The sequence below is a fragment of the Ptychodera flava genome, chromosome 19, assembly GCF_041260155.1.
Source record: "Ptychodera flava strain L36383 chromosome 19, AS_Pfla_20210202, whole genome shotgun sequence".
NCBI classification, from domain to species: Eukaryota; Metazoa; Hemichordata; class Enteropneusta; family Ptychoderidae; genus Ptychodera; species Ptychodera flava.
Genome location: NC_091946.1, coordinates 22,097,660 through 22,110,640, shown reverse-complemented (window position 1 = coordinate 22,110,640; position 12,981 = coordinate 22,097,660). Strand labels below are relative to the sequence as shown.

At 39.9% G+C, this 12,981-nt stretch overlaps 2 protein-coding genes across 2 annotated transcripts in view; both read right to left on the bottom strand.

The window, feature by feature from the left end:
- The window catches only part of LOC139118909 (putative serine protease K12H4.7), a 10,286-nt gene extending 9,637 nt beyond the window's left edge, over window positions 1-649 (bottom strand). Inside the window, exon 1 of the mRNA XM_070682477.1 lies at window positions 322-649. Within this exon, the coding sequence (XP_070538578.1) occupies window positions 322-564 (243 nt within the window). The 5' untranslated portion in view covers window positions 565-649. The remainder of the gene's footprint in view (window positions 1-321) is intronic.
- A 2,591-nt stretch (window positions 650-3,240) lies between these two features.
- Window positions 3,241-10,054, bottom strand: LOC139118911 (acetylserotonin O-methyltransferase-like). Its single transcript, XM_070682478.1, has 6 exons — window positions 9,916-10,054; window positions 7,973-8,081; window positions 6,942-7,119; window positions 5,552-5,869; window positions 3,961-4,227; window positions 3,241-3,648 (listed from the first exon to the last, which is right to left on the bottom strand). The coding sequence occupies exons 2-6, from the start codon at window positions 8,048-8,050 to the stop codon at window positions 3,434-3,436; spliced, it is 1,056 nt and encodes a 351-aa protein (XP_070538579.1). The 5' UTR covers window positions 8,051-8,081; window positions 9,916-10,054; the 3' UTR covers window positions 3,241-3,433.
- Between the last annotated feature and the right edge of the window lie 2,927 nt (window positions 10,055-12,981).

Below are 12,981 nucleotides of genomic sequence, written 5' to 3'. Positions count from 1 at the left end.
CAATGATTCAAATTGTAATATGTCCGTAACTATGTACTATACCGGTAGATGAGCAAAGCTGAGAAACGTTCTTGTCCCTGTCCCAAATCGACCGTATAATGTTTGAAACACTTTCCACAAACTATCACTGTTTTACTCTAGTCTACAGTAGAATGGAGTCACTCTGGTGGAAGCTGGGCTACACTGGCGTACCCAATGCAATGCGATGTTTCCTCGTACTGTCTCAAATCCAATCTTTATCAATAAATTATCCCCTCGCGATAAACGAGACCCGTAGCGCATTTATTACTATCGATTTATGTAGTCTCACCAGACTTTTACCTGCTGCCAAGTCCTGAGATCGGCATCGTTAAAATGGTCCAAGCGTTGGGTGATCCATTTTTCCGGCAGATCCGCCGCTCGTCTCTCCCGGACCCTTGGCACGCCAAGCAATCCGCCTCTAGGCCTGCCATTGAGGAAGTAAGGTAGGGAATGCCCAAGGGAAGCTAGTGTAAGTAGGAAGAGGAGTAAGAGGGATGACCTTACAGGGCCAGGGACAGAGCTGCAAATGTACTTAACGGCCATGTTGAAGGCGGGCAGCACAGTCAAGTCAGAGGACTGTCATTAACGGAAAACCACACGAGTTGTCAGGTGACTGTGTCATGTGATATCTTTCAAGGCCAGAAGGCGTGGAAGAGGACAAAGAGTAAGGAAGTGGTTCGGTGAAAGTAGTGAAATCTGTGCCATAGCCATGCCATGCACAGCTAGCCGCTGGGTTGTCTTTGGACATTTTACATGTATTCAGTACTGTATTTATAGGACGACTACTGTCATTTGTGTGTATTGATTGGTGTAGGCCTACTGAAACAGGATAGGGCCTATAGGCCTACTGAAGCCTTTTGAAGGTATGGTCGATAAAACATAATTTCAGCCCACATAGAGAAAGTGATAACAGTTCAAGTAGTTAATCAAACACACACCAGAACTTCAGCCTAATACGATAACTCTTGCAGAAATGAAAATCTTCGCTGGACACCAGTTCTACTTGACACTCTTCATTATGTAGGGCCTACCCATAGTCGCTTGGTGGGCTGTTCAGCTTTGGGACTATTCGCCCCATAGACGAGTGTACGCTTCTGTACACTCGTCTATGGGGCGAATAGTCCCAAAGCTGAATAGCCCACCAAGGGACTGTGGGCCGATCAGTATGGAAGGAGCAGTATAATTTTGGAGGGGTGGCCCAAAATGACTAAAACCATGGGGTTTGATAAAAACTGGCAAAACATTCACGACAACTGCCGGTGCAAGAGGAGGCTATCGTTGACGAAAACTGTTAATAAGTCTGTATTTAAAAGAAGAAAATATTTATACTTTCGCGAACAAAAAGATACATGCATTAGGCCTATATTTAAAGCCGCCGTGCAGAATGAAACGACAAGACAGTGAAACTGGTATAATTCCACGAGAAGTTGTTTTAATAGGAAAAGAATCAATTTAAATTTCGTTAATGTACAGTAAATTTAGAAAGTGATAGACAATGGCATTTTATTTTGTCGATAAATTTGTTACGAGATAAAAGTCAACCTATCCTCCATTATGCAACCCGTAATTACCAAACAATGTCGGACTCCGTGTCAACACCTACCTTGAAGACGGAATTGCTGTGATTTTTATGTTATTTTCACTTCTGTTTTACAACATAAAATAATATTCTCATTTTTCTAATAAAGTATAAGCTTAATGAACTAAGGAGTCTTATCCTTGCAAACACAATGCGTTTTGTATGACATTTGAACATACATCAAAAATTAGAGCTGATTGATCTTTAAACTGATAAGTTGGAGTTCTTCATTAACGCTCAGAAACACAAGGTAAAAATGACCAAGAAATGATTCAAAATCAGTGACAAACGCAAATACCGAACAAACGTGGAGGCGCACGCACGCATACAATGGTTATGCACGTACAAATCTTAAATTAAAAACAATGTATATTCCAGTTTGAATTAATGAATTTCAAAATGCTGACAAGAAAATGAACTAAGTGCCCAATGCGATATAAGAAAGGAGTCCCTATCTGAATGCGGTAAAGAACTACCAATTGCTCCATGGAAGATGTGGCGTAATAGTCTCTGATGAGTCCTTTCATGGTGATTTAAAGGTGTTTCAAATTCCAAACCAAGTATCAGCGCAATATGATCACACATCTCTGCTTTTTCCTGGAAATAGTAGTCGTATTTCTAACCTAAGTGCACTACTGCCTAGCCACCAACATGGAGTAAGCTTCCATTGGGGTAGAAAAACAAGTACCTGAACAAATCCTTCCTCTCGATGTTGATGTTATCTTTGGTCTGCTTTAGACAGACACTCTGACAAACACTGTAATACTATCATCATAACCAAAGTCAAAGTGAGTCTGCTTCAGACAAACACTCTGACAAACACTGCAATACTATCATCATAACCAAAGTCAGAGTGAGTCTGCTTCAGACAGACACTCTGACAAACACAGTAACACTATCACCATTTTGCTATTTATGGGTAGACTCAGTTCCGTCTATAATGACGAGTTCAACATGGAAAATACCACGCCTGGTCACGTTTTGAAAAACGTTTAGCCAACATACAGCAGCGGTCCAAAATAAGGTAGAGCTGTACTTTCCCGGTGGAATTATAAAGTGAAGATTTCGGCTTCGTGAACTTGAAAATTGTTGCCATGCGTTGTCGTGCCAATTTTTGCTATGTTGTTTTAATTGCACAACTCGACAAAATTATTATTCCTGTTCATATACTTATGTACTCAAATTGATATTGAATGTAGTGAGCACATTTGTTGACTGCTATAACAATACTATTTTACTGTGGTAGATTTTATGGCAATGGTAATTATTACTGGACTGAAAGATTAGTGGTGTATGGGCACTCGGCAACTCGATCCCAAATCTGGGTGGGGTTGGAGATGATGGAGCACCAATATACGAGTGAAATCTTTTAGTCTAGATTATTACATGCCGTGTCATGTACACTGTCTGCGTCATGAAACTCATGGTGACCGTTTTCAAAATTACAGAAAGTGAACTTGATCATATTACGAAGTCCTTGTCTAGAACTTATTCGTAGTTTTGGTACGGCATCCCCGACCGCTCCCTGCCTTCAGTACCGGCCAAACTTTGGGTACTGTACATTGTACCAAAACTACACAGAGGTTCTAGACAAACGAACTCCATTATCTAAGCATTTTTTTTCCAAATTACGTTTCTTTGAGGTGACAAAGAAAGCAACATTTCTTTACCTATTATTGGACATTGTGTTATGTCGCAACGAAAATGAGATATTATACATCCAAGGTTTGCTTTTACATGTCCACAAGAAAGGCTATTGGCCGAGTCAATACTCCTGCATGCAGGGGTAGTATGAAAATACTTATACAAAGTGTTGACTAAAGAACTCAGAACTTAAAGTCTTCTCGCCATAATCACTTCTTGGAAGGAGCCAGTACGCTCAATCTTGATGTTACCAAAGCCACTGGCTTCTAAAATGCGGCTGTACTCCTTTGCCGACCGCTCCCTGCCTTCAGTACCGGCCAGCATCATCATGCATCGCATAGCCGCTTCGGGAGGGCCGGTCTTCTCGTCGTTAAAAAGGTGCTCGGCGACCAGAACAGCGTCACCTATGGTAAGAAAATATAATGCTTTTGTTCCGATCAATGTGCTGACGACTAGTTTCAACCACCTACTGTTACACATTTAAGAAGAAAATTATCTATTTTACGAAAATGAAAAGAAGAAAATGATAATCTGTTTGAGTTTTAAATGATTTAGCACACGTCACAGCGTAGCACAGAATTGTAAAAAAATTGAGAATGTCCATTTTTGCAAAATCTCCCTTCGATGTATATTTGCGATGAATAAATGAGAATGTACTTCGCTGTAGCTATTTTGCGGTTCAACTCGTCATTTAGTATATTCTATCGCAAACGCACCTGGTTTCATTACTTTGTGAAGTTTACCGAGAAGCTGTTGAATTTTCGTGTCACTCCAGTTATGGAAGATTAAGGAAAAGACGTAAAGATCTGCTTTGGGCAGGTCGTCAACAAAGAAGTCTCCGGCCAAAAAGCGGACTTTTCGTTCTGCAGTGTCTTTTGGTAAGAAGTGCTTGGACGCGTTCACAACCGGTGGTAAGTCGAGCACGGTGACGGACATGCCCGGGTAGACTAGACTAAGCTCATTAGCTAGGGCGCCACTTCCACCTGTGAAGAATGATTGGGAGAAAACGTGTTAGACTATAGACCCTGGAGAGAAATAGGAGGCCCCAGGGTCTATGGTTGAACGTTCTTCGCAAAGACCAAAAATGCAATTCTACTAGAACGCTCAGCAAAGCTGAGGCCGTGGAATAATCTAAATCTTTTCCTATTATTTTCAAAATGAAGTCCTAGTATACCTAAAGGCATGTTAAATGACTTGAATAGTCAGTTTGTCAATATGGCCTGCTTGTGTGCAATTGCTATCGGTGACATGTGCATTCATGTTCGCGGATGAATTCATCATTAATAACAATGTACGTTACATATTATAGCCTGGCTTTGGAGGAGAACTAGAGAGAAAATGTTTCTATCTAGAATACACATGTCGAAGAAATTGTAGATGACAAACAGAGCAAAATAAGTGAAATACCAGAAGTTACAGTTATCGGGCTTCTCGTTTATGAAAGTATCCATATCGAGCTATCTTTCTACGCAAAAGTGCTTTTTGATAATTTTTCCGATTTCAACCAACAGAAAAAGGTGCGAAATCAAGGTATTCATTTGGATGATATCTGTGATACATGTATTTCTAATTGAGAAATGTTTTTTTCTTTCATATAGGGCCTCCTTTCCCTATTTCTTTTCACGCCGTAGCGAGATTTTGACCGTTTGGTTTAATCCCCTGGTAAGGTCAACACGGTAGCTCAGTTGGCAGTGTTTATAATATCAACTGAACATTGTTTGGTCTAGTGATCGGAGGCTGCAGTGTAAGTATAGGAAGAGGAGACCGTTTTAGGAGTATACAGGTCTTATGTTAATAATTGAAATATCAGAGGCATCATCAAATTTTTGAATTTCTTGTTTTTCCCCGCGGTGCATCGTTATAACTCGAAAGCTGCTACTTGACAATGGTTAAATCACATCAAAGCAGTTACTCTGTGAATTAAGTTATGTCTCTTCAAAATTCAAAACAAAGACTCATTTCTAACACAGGGCATTATCAACATCTAAGTGGTCATTGGATTAGGCACAAAAATTTCTTCGCTGTGTCCAGTATAAGTATGCGTGAGTTTCTTTGTCATCGAATAAACCTAGAGTGCAATTCTCCAAGCCGAGGCATCAAGATTTTCGAACCACATTGTGTACATTTCTTTAAAGCACCACGCCATCTTTTTCATTTATCTCTACCTATGGTATTGATGGACAAAATATTGTGTTTTTATATTGTCAAGAATTAGTAAATGTGATAAAGCTATATGTACAAAGTAATATCAAATTTTGTTTCCACCAACGTGTAATCCTTGTTTCAGAAGAGTCTTTACCACCATACCTCCAAAGTCACAAACTGTTCCGAATTCTGACAGGTCAAACGCCCTGGCAACGGCTTTGGCAGCCATCATGGCGAACCCATGCATTCCTCCGAGGAAATTCAGCGTGGACTTTTCATCCGAGTAGACTCGCTCGTAGAGTTTCTCCCCGTCGGCGCCGAATGCTCTCCGTCGCTGGTCTTTACCTTCCCTGACGGCATGTTCAAGGTTTGTCATCAGCGGCCATGTCGTGCGGTTGACGAACTGCATCAGTCCCTTGAGCGACGAATCTGCCCCAGAGGATAGGTGTTTCGTCGCCATTTCCGTGTTCGCGTAAAGTGCTGAAAGTTATGGGATAGATGAGTGCACGGTGAACGAGTCTGCTTCGAAGTAAATGATACTCTTGTGATTTACTTGAGAAAAAAACTTAATCTTTTTTGCCTGTCTTATGCGGCCTTGTTGTATTCCTCGTGTCTCTATATGTTGCTGCCCGCCACTGTTCTCCTGCCATTTATTGAATTATGCCTCCTTCGCGCTTGTCGACCAGTCTGCCTATCTGTCTGTCTGTCTGTCTGTCTGTCTGTCTGTCTGTCTGTCTGTCTGTCTGTGAATATTTGTACCCCTTCACCTTGCCATACAAGCTACCTTAGAGCGTAGTCAACCATCTGATTTTTAAAAAGTGTAGCAAGATATGTTTTATACGTAAAATATGATATTTTAACACAATCAAATTAAGTGATTGAGTGATAGTCGTTCCCAGCTGCACTCCCGCTATGTATAGGAAAAAATCGATGGTTGTTGCCCGCTCACTGTCAACATATTGCCCACTGTCCCTTCCCTCTTCTACAGTTACAAATAGCCCGACATTAAATTTACCAAATTTTGCTATTCCTATATTATTTCTATGTGGGAAAACTAAAAACTCCCGATTTTCACAAAACTAAGCCGGTTAAAACTTTATTTACTCCGTAAACTTCAAAATGAGCTGCCACAAGTGATAGGCCAAAATAATATTGAAAGGTTGAGAGTCTGAATATCTGTCCAAGGGGCGCATATTACCATAACAGCAGTAGCTGTGACTCTTGATAATTTTTTCACTATTTTCGTTTTGTGGTTCGATGAAATGTTCTCGTTCTACTTCCACAAGCATGTTGAAACACCAACTATTTTGCTTGTCAATACAATGTCTATATATGTAAAATGCAGTCGTTGTTTACATAAGATTTCTGGTCCGGACTAGAGCTTGCCAACAATAACAGCGCAGTCCGCATGGACAGGCTGAGTTGACAAGCTGAATACTGTGTACGTCGACATGCTCTCGGGAGTAGAACAAGAAACTGCTGTTGACAGCAAAAACAAAAATAGTGAAATAGACCATCAAGTGTTACAGCTGCTGACCAAGGCGGTGCTTACCGTTTTGATCATTATCCCACGATTTTTTGAGAAGACCGAGACTAACACAGGCATTCAGAAATCTCTCGGTCGCATCGGCGTCTGTAGACATTTCATTTGCTAACTGTACTGCAGTCTTGCTTTTATCATCCTTTGCTAGGATGTCAAAAACACCTAGCTCACATGCTGTGAACAATACCTGTGGAAAAATTGGAGGACAATTAATTCAGAATTGTTTGACTCCACAAACGCTCTTTTAATGTTTGATGAACCAAGGCAAAACTTTAAATTTGTTATTAACTTTTGTCAGCCACGATATAGTTCGCTAAATACCTAGTATTTCATAGTACTCGGCACTACACATGTGTAATTAAGTAAAACATATATAATAATACGTCTTCAGTCAAGTTGGATAGAATGTTACAATAACGATGTTAACATTGGGCACCGCACCCGAGTGAAAGATCGTCATATCATGTTCAGTGCCCACAGATACAGTGAAAGTTGAACGCTTTAAGCTCAGACTGAGTTCGGTAAAGTTGTCTGTCGTCTTTTTTTGGGTAACTATACTCCTGATCCCAAATATTGTAACTCCAGGGTCTATTGAGTACGTCAAGTACTGCCTTTCATCCTGCTTTTAGGCTGGTTTTTGTGATTTTGGCCAGTTTCAAGTTGTCCCTCTTCGCACAGCAGACACAGATTTTGTTTATTTATTTTCTGGAGGAGAGGGTGAACAACTTTGTTACGTCCAACGCCCTTTATAGATAGGGGAGGAAGCAACCATCAGAACTATTTCAATGGCGTACTTTAAGTTACTGAAAGGCGAATTTCTTATCGATTAACCTCAACGGTGTCGATGAAGAGGCATGAATAATGCTGTACAAAGGTCAGGAGATAATCACTACCCAGTGATGTCTAAGTGTATTCAAGCAACACTTGGACGTGTTCCACTTCTACGTATGAGAGGGGTGAGGAAGGATTGTACATTAATGAGGGACAGACACTCTCTTCGCTCAATGACTCAGAAAAAGCAGGGTTTTATTTCACTGTACCTTTGATTTTTGAAATCCAGTGATGAGGTCGAAGAGAAAAACAGTTTCATCTTTGTCGACTGCTTCTGCTTTGTCCATTGTTCTGTCACCGTTGAGAACGTAATTTAAACTGTAAAAAATAATGAAATCAAAAGACGTTTGAAAGATGTAATGACCACTTCAGGAAAACAATTACTCGTGAGTTGTGTGTGTCGGAAATATTCCTAACTTAGGTGCAACATTTCTGACTACGGTATATTACAGTTCGTTAAAAATATTGACAATGTTTTTCTTCGCATTGCCATTACATATGCTTCAACAATTAGACTGGCCTTCTACTATGTATGCCAAACGTACGACTATAGCGTACACGCAATTTTAAATGCTATTGATTTAAATAATTTTAATGTCGATTTTATTCATGGTTGCTATTTCTATATTTACGCTAACTATCACACCAAATATTTCGGAAAGTTCCCACAAATTGGCATGTCAATCGCCCTCCCACAGCAATTATTGCAACTGCGGCAAATAATACTCTCAAGTGTGGCGACCGTTCATTTATCGATATCATAATTATAGTACTGAGAATTCTGGATATTATTACATTTCATTCGAATAGTCATCAAGATTGTCGATTAGACCTAACACAGTTGTTTTTGTTTGATTTTGTGGGTTATTTTTAAATAGAGTATTTTACATCGTTGTGTTGAAGTGTTTTTAAATGATCGTGCTGAATGTGTCAAACACAGTGTAATACTGATGATGCATTAGACCGAAGGTATGTATGGTAGTAACTGTTGCGTTGATTTTTCGTTAATCTGATAAAATGACCCACGCTCCCAGCACTGGCATAAATCCGAGTGAATGTCTACCAAATATTGAATTATTCTTTTTTTCTGCGTGTTTACCAAAGCGAATTTTCTTTTTCGGTTCATTCATGGAGATCTTTGAAAAAAGGGTTGTACATGTAATCCGATGTCGCATCGCTAATTCCTATGGAGCAAATAAATATACCGCCAATGCAACGAGTCTGGAGCTGAAAATTTGTTATGTAGCCGTGACCTTTGACATTATTATGGCTTGAATGAAAAACTTGGGCTCACGTGTGTTATGCAATGAAGAAGTGCCGTAGTCCTGTGAGTCCTAGATCCATCCACCACAACTCTCCTGTCGTGTACACGGTGCACGACAACCTCGTTTAAGTTTGAAAATGACGATGACAGTATAGTGTTGGTATACAAATGGTCAGTTTAGCTTCTGTACTCTTGCTTAATTTTTGGTATTGTTTTTTTTCTTAACACTGTCGTAGTAAGCATGGTATGTTTGCAAGACGTAGGCATTATCTTCAAAGCCACAATTATAAACAGCAAATTTCCCTTACATTGCAAACAGAACACTAAAGTAGGCAAGCAGTTTGATAAAACATCTCAAACATATAATATGAAACACTGGTAAAGTCAGAGCTGTCGTTCCTCCCTGACAAACATACAAATAAACGGGTACCCCAATCGTTCTGTGATGCACAGGTGGATTGACCAACCGTACCGTGACTAGCGTTATACTGCACTGCTGCATAACATTGGTTGGCCCATGGTCCCTCTCGTTGTTGGCCCGAGTCCGGTGAATTACTGTACGAGTAAAGCACGCCAAATGGCATCACATCGATCTCTTCACATCGTGATACCATTCTGTTATCCTTGGTTTTCGTTTTGATTCCCACCTGCCCAACCCTTCTTCCTTCCAACTGCCCCCTCCTCTCTCTCTCTCTCTCTCTCTCTCTCTCTCTCTCTCTCTCTCTCTCTCTCTCTCTCTCTCTCTCTCTCTCTCTCTCTCTCTCTCTCTCTCTCTCTCTCTCTCTCTCTCTCAAATAGAAAGGCTTTCGTCCAACAGTCGAATACTACCCTGAAAAATGCTCTAAGGGAAAAAGTTTAGCAAAGCAACAGAGAGTAATAGTCACTCACCTAGCTGTGATCTTCGTCTTCACGGCGATATGTACAACTAAACAAATGAAATTTGCCGACTAAAATCTTGCAATTTTATCTGGTTTAAGACTAAACACAAACACCACGTCACGAGACTGCAACGTACATATACACACTATCTACCATGCAGAATGGGGTGTTACAGTTGCCGTTTATGATATCTTCGGCTAACTCTTAATATTTACACAAATGATATGGGGATAACCAATCGTCGATCTCCAAATGTTCTCACTAAATTTCATGGCATATATTTGATTTTCCTACTTCAAACCATGGAGCTAGCTGCCACCGTGTCTTCTGTACTTCCATCACTGTTTCGTGCGCTATATTTGAAATAGACGGAACGACATCATACTCTTAAACTTGAGATATCTCTCGACAAAAAGGAAACGGAGGAGTTATCAAATCTTGGAATGATAATTGAATAACGATCTTTTTATTGTGCATCAATGTATTACATTTTCTCAGTGAAATCGAAAGAAATGGTAAAATGTATGGTTCCCTGTGTGCAGTATGGCTAAACACGTGATCGTATCAAGTTGGTAAATACATCCCTATATACTCTGCAAGAATTTTCATGATGAGCAAGAACGTTTTAGAAGCTTTTTTGATCTGAAAATAAAGTGCAATGGCTATAAAATTGTGTGCAATTGGATTTAATTCATTTCGCATTATATGCAAACTTTTTTGTGAAACGATGACAGTAGAAATAGGTGTAATGGTATTTTTCATATGTGTGTATCTTATCATAGAGGTAAAATAATGCACCTCGATTATGTAATCGTGACAATGTAATAACTATAACTTTAAGCTAAGATGTGACGAGCACCTCTCCACAAACAGATACACGTGCAAAAACTGAATGCGATTTTACAGGAGAAAGTCGCACAACCGAAAACTCACTTTTTCTAGCATTTATATTGTGAAGTTTTCTGTTCTGACGTCATCACTGTAGCTGATAGACGTCTGGCCTGGTCTGTCATTTGACGAACATTGAACATACGGTCACGTGACTAGGAACATAGCGATTTGGCGACAAGGGTTTGGTAGTGTTCATTGTGATTATTATAGTATGGTATTGAAGTATAACTCTATTTCTGTTTGACACGTCTCCTTTCAACCAGGTTTGGAGCCTAAAATATACTCAAAGTAAATTTTACTCAGCCGCGTCTATCAAAACTTTAGTCTTTACCATTCTATGTGCAGTCTAACAACATAGTAGTTCTGCGGTCTTTGCGGAGTGACCGTGGCGCAATCAAGCAAAATTTGTCCTTTTTTTTGCAATGTTAACAATGCCATGATTCTGAGTCCTCCTTTGCCGTTCAGTGTAATTCGTACGTGTTTGACCGTGTGACCACGGTCCCTCTATCGGTGATAGCAAGTGTGTTTTGAGGCCATGTCACTGTTGAAACCATCTATGTCAAAATCGACCTTGAACAACTTTGTCTTTTTCCAAATTCGTTCTTTCCGACCACGCACTGAGTCCATCGACACTTTGGCTTCAGCTGCAGGCAATCGATGACTGCAGTCAATGGTCTGTAACGTATGTCCACGTGACTTGATCAGCTTTGAGATCTCATTGATGGTATCCAGTCCGGAGGGACTGTAATGATATCTTTCTTACCTCCAAAAAGCCACGTGATAGCCAACTGAGAAGCAGTTTGGATCTATGTTTGCACAAGTTACAAATGATTAATTAATATGTGTTACTTATTAAAACTGAGCTCAAATCTCAGTTGGTTAGCACGTGAACTTTTGGAGGTCAGAGAAGCGTTACACAATCAATGAGACTGCAGCTCAGATCAAGTGGAATCAATGCACTGTGTAAGTGTAACACTGATATTAGCTGATTATATTTGATCGGGCTCACGTGACTTTAACGAGACAAACGAGAGAATTTGGTTGACTCGGTAACAAGGGATCGTTGTAAGGCAAAAATAAATAAATAAATAAATAAATAAATAAATAAATAAATAAATAAGGGTAGGTAGGTCGGCAGGAATTTTTTTCCAAAATATTTTTGTTTTCTAATATGCATTTTTCAGGGGTTCAGGGCGGTCAAACACTTGCCACAGAACATTTCCAGAAAAATGTACCATAAATATGAAAGGAAAAAACATAAAAGACATCTTCGCTCAAGCAAAAATCAAATGCCAAGTAACGAACGCGTGATTTTACGGGTTTTTTCTTTACTTCCATGTTTACGTAGCGCTAAAAAGTTTAGGGTCGGCGGGTAAAAAATAGGGTAGGTCGGGTTATCGGAACAGCATAATTTTTTTGTTCGGCCTAACATGATAGTAAAATATTTCATAGGACGATGCACGCATATCCTATCCAAGAGGTATTTTAACGTTGTAATAGAGAAGTATCTTTCTCGCCAATTTTTTTCTACCAAACGCTGTGGACTCTTTAACGTTCAGAGGGCAACAATCACCAAACGAAGAAGAGGCACGTCGGAATTTAAATTCTATGCTTTCTTTAGTCTATTATAAACTCTCAAGTGTGGTTCAAGAATTGCTCTTCCCTTGAAGAATAGAATATTTATCTATTGAACGATCAAAAGTCATCATGGGTCAAAAGTCATCATGTCCATCGATCCTATCTCATACGTCATCCTCGTTTTGGTTGACGCGCGTTGGGGCACGTAAAGCTATTTAATGATCGGTTTATTAAGTTTTGCGTACGACATCTCCAAGCCTTGATTAACTGATTGGCACTGTACACACATCACCTCTACTATCCTCACATGGGTTCAAATCAAGCGGTCAACAACGATCATACATTATATGTTGGGTTGCTTTTATCGAGGCATATTTTCTCTTTCCCGCATTGATGAACGTTCGTGCGTATTTCTAATTCTAGAGACACTCTTTCTGTGGTATTGAACATGACGTGATCAAGGGCACAGAAAGCTTATACTTCTGCACAGCAACACGCAGAAGCAGAGAAAAAATGCAGCGCTGCTAGAGCTGTTTGGATGCAAGTCGATAGGTTAATTATACGATTCTTCGTGACAATTTTAGGTATGGGTTCGTCAAACAATAG